The following is a 3760-nucleotide window of genomic DNA, read 5'->3' on the forward strand; positions in this document are numbered from 1 at the left end:
AAACAGGCTTGGTCACACTGCTGATCATGAAGCTGGATGGTTCCAGAAGCTTGTGTGTGAGTCACCCTTCCCTCTTATGAGGTTGTTTGAGTGAAGTCAGAGTGGATGCTGTTTTGGTGCCAAATTGATTCAAGTTCCTAGACCCAAAGTTCCATATGAGCCCCTCAAACTCATCACACTCCACAGCGTCTCCAAAGTAAGTCAATTACACACCTGGCTAGAGTCTGGAGCCATAGCTAAGACAGGCTAGGCTCTTCTGCACTGCTTCAGGGGGTACTCACCCCACCCTATCCCACCCCAGCCAAGACCATACCTGTTCAGATTCCATGGTGCACTGAACTGCAGAAAGTAAGGCATCCTTTCCCACGGCAATCTGCGGCTGCATGATTTTTGTTTTCCTTAAACCACCTTGACACACATATTTGCAAAACTAAGTATAAGATTTCCAGCAAGAGACTTGATTTTGTAGCCCTGTTCCTGCCATTGACTTCAAGTGAGAGTAGAAACACTCATGTTCTCTTAGCTTCTAAGACTGGCTGAAGTTCAGAGAATTATAAAATAATTAAGAAAACTAGAACGGTCTGCCTGCAAGCAGGAGCCAGAAAGTCTTTCAGTTTAGTGCAGTTTTAATCATGGCTTACATTTCCCGATTAATAATGACAATATCATTATAAATGAAAACAGTAATAATGATAATAATAATAATTACAAAGGACATTTAGAAATTTTTCTAAAGTCAAACGTCTCAGCTACTTTATTTCCAGTTTTCCTCTTTACATAGAGATGAAAGGCACTTCTAAGAAGACTGTCCCCCAGGAGAGGCTGGCTTTCACCAGCCGGGGCTGGCTAGACTGTTCCTCACCTCCAGTAGGAACTCCTTCCAGCGCCGGCAAGCAAGGTCATCCCGGAGTCAGGGGTGCGAGCAGCTCAGCTCCTCCCAGCCACCCACCTCCATCCCTACTACCCAGCCCCCTTCCTCCGCCCCCCTCAGTCCAGGGAATTTCCCAAGCATCCCAAAGGTTGGGTTTCCTGCCCCGAGGAAGGGGCGAGTGCAGATAAAAGGGATGCTGAGGACTCGAAGTCCACGCTCTCTGGAGCTTCAAATCTCCGCGCCTTCTCCCTCCTCCTGAACTCCTCTCGCTGCGCTCTCTTCGCCACTATGAGACTCCTAACCAGTCGCGCTACCCGCGTTCCCAGCCCTTCCGGCTTGCTGTGCGCAGTGCTGGCGATGCTGCTCCTGACGCCGTCGGGGCCCCTTGCCAGCGGTGAGAGCGCACAGCCAGCGGGATGCACCCCGGGAGGGTTCCGGGCGGCTCTCGGCAGGAGCGGGGAAGTGTCCCAGGCGGGCTGGCTGGGGAAGAGTTTTTCCAAGCAGCCTGCCGTATAACAGTGTCCCTCTTTCTACCCCAGCTAGTCCTATCGAGGCGGCCGAGGCGGCTGTAGTGAGAGAGCTACGTTGCATGTGTTTAACCACCACACCCGGGATTCATCCCAAGATGATCAGTGATCTGCAGGTGATCCCCGCAGGACCGCAGTGCTCCAAGGCAGAAGTGATGTAAGTCCTTGTGCGCGGCTCTGTGCACTGTGACCTTGGCAAAAAGGAAAGACCCCCCCCCCCCCGCCCTTCCCCACTGCCCCCAGCCTGGGTCTTCAGCCCCTTCAGCTCACAGAGGCATCTTTTTTTTCTTTCTGCAGAGCCACCCTGAAGAATGGAAAGGAAGTCTGTCTGGACCCAAAAGCTCCTCTGATCAAGAAAATCGTCCAGAAAATGTTGGACAGGTACCTATCACTTTGATCTTTTTGGTTTTCTTAATCTCTCTTGGAGTGTGGATTTCACATGGTCTTTATTCTATGCGTGGGATTTGGCTACACATTCTAGGACATGCTTAGTATAAAAAGGATGGTCGGGAGAAGAGTGGGAAATTGTTCTAGAATGTCCTGGGAAAATCCTTATCACCAATCTCATGTGTGATTGCCTAGAAAATTACACAGAACTCATTATTGAGATGTGTTTTTTGTTTGTATAGTCCTGGAATCCACCCTTTGCTTTTGATTTGATTGATTCTAAACTCTGCTTTGGAAACAGGTTGGGGTAGACAGGTGTGTGGCAATTGGGTTTAATTGATATCATTCTTTTCTCAACAGTGGGAAAAAGAAAAATTAAGAGAAAGGATCATGCATTGGAAAAAAATCGCCCAGTTCTTCAGCAGAAGAGTTTTCTGGAGATCTCTGGACCCAGTGAAGACAGAAAGCAAGGGCTGATTTTCTCTGAGTTAGGTTTCTAGGTGAATTCCCCACTAGGAGAGAGGGGTGGGAGGAGGGAAACTATGATCCTGCAGCTTTCTGCTCAATTTACAAAGTGGTTAGCATACCCTTTCCTGCTCCTTATTTGCTGTTATTTCATCTGCTATGCTACTGAAATATTTAGCAGTTGACTAAACTGTAAGTCAAGAATCACTGGGTTGTTAATCTTTCAAGGTGACTATTGTAGTTCTAGAATATACTTTGTATAGTACTATGGAAAAAGCCATAGATTTGATGTGTGAATGATATTTCATTAGAATGCTGTATACCCTCACTCTGTCATGAAATAGGAACCGCTTTAGTATTGTTTGGCAGGGGGAGTGGGGGAGAAGAGAACTGTCCTTAGCCTTGACCCTGGGAAGCTCTTTAAATTATATTGCATTAAAAAACTGGGTGTATTATACAGCTATCTGTGTAGAATATATTTCCTTATTTAGAATTTCTAAATGTATGAGTTCTGTAAGGACCAACATATTATTTTCTGATAAATTTAGACATTTGATGTCTTCTTTGTATGGCATAATGTCATGACTTATTCATTAAACTTTGATTTTATATGGTATTTATTAACTATTTTATTAGGAGTATTATCTTTCTAGCCACTAAGTATATGTTTGGGATTGATGAAAAAGCTAGGAACTAGGTAAATTCCTTATTACTAGTCTTTTAAGAGTAAAGGCAAACTTAACAATGATCTATATTCTGAAAATTTTGTAAACATATTTGAGCTCTTTGAATATAAACTCATCATTTAGTTTTTTTTTAAATATGCACAGTTCTGCTAAGGTTTATAGATGCTTATACTGTATCTTTTTAAAGTTTTGACTATTTCATTACAAATAATTACATATGCATCACATTTACTATGTTAAAATTGTACTTTATTGATGTATGTCTCATTGGTTGATAGTACTTCTGTGCTTTGGAAAAAATAAAAGACATAAAATGTATTCATGTTCTTTCTTCCATCTTATACTATTACAAAAATGTCATTCATCTTTAATTTTACATTATGGTAAAAATTAACTGGGCCCCTCTCTGGGAACATTTTCCAATGTTTTTGCATTAGTTCAGCTTTTCTCCAAGCTCACTCCTCTTCCAGTTACTCCAAGGCACCAACAACTTTGTGTTTTTTAGAAAACACAATTTGGTGAGACTTCCTTACCTTAAATCCTTTACTGACTCTCTAGATAGGACTAGATAGGACTTGAGAGTTGCAAACCATGACAAATTAGGCTCCATCTCATGACTCCTGATTACAACTTCAACTTCATTTTTCCTTAGCATCTTTGCAGTCAGGAATTTTGCTCCCTAAAAGGATGTGTTCTATCCAGGCCCAGGCCTTTGCATTGGGTAGGGCCTCTTCCTGGAAGGGCTTTCCCACTTTTATGTCTATAGGAGGAAGCTTATTCTTCCTTCAGAGCCCAGTTCAAAAACTAGCTCCTTCATGAAGTTT

At 43.2% G+C, this 3760-nt stretch overlaps 1 protein-coding gene across 1 annotated transcript; it reads left to right on the forward strand.

Moving 5' to 3' along the window:
* Window positions 1–1116: 1116 nt before the first annotated feature.
* AMCF-II (alveolar macrophage-derived chemotactic factor-II) lies at window positions 1117–3254 on the forward strand. The gene is given in 4 exon segments (NM_213876.1): window positions 1117–1265; window positions 1411–1555; window positions 1696–1779; window positions 2146–3254. Coding segments are annotated over 4 exon segments (354 nt in total). The 5' UTR covers window positions 1117–1159; the 3' UTR covers window positions 2165–3254.
* Window positions 3255–3760: the final 506 nt, after the last annotated feature.

This window comes from Sus scrofa, chromosome 8 (genome assembly GCF_054392235.1).
Source record: "Sus scrofa isolate SSC_HxYL_T2T_F1_AM1 chromosome 8, Sscrofa_HxYL_maternal_Yorkshire_Landrace_v2.0, whole genome shotgun sequence".
NCBI classification, from domain to species: Eukaryota; Metazoa; Chordata; class Mammalia; order Artiodactyla; family Suidae; genus Sus; species Sus scrofa.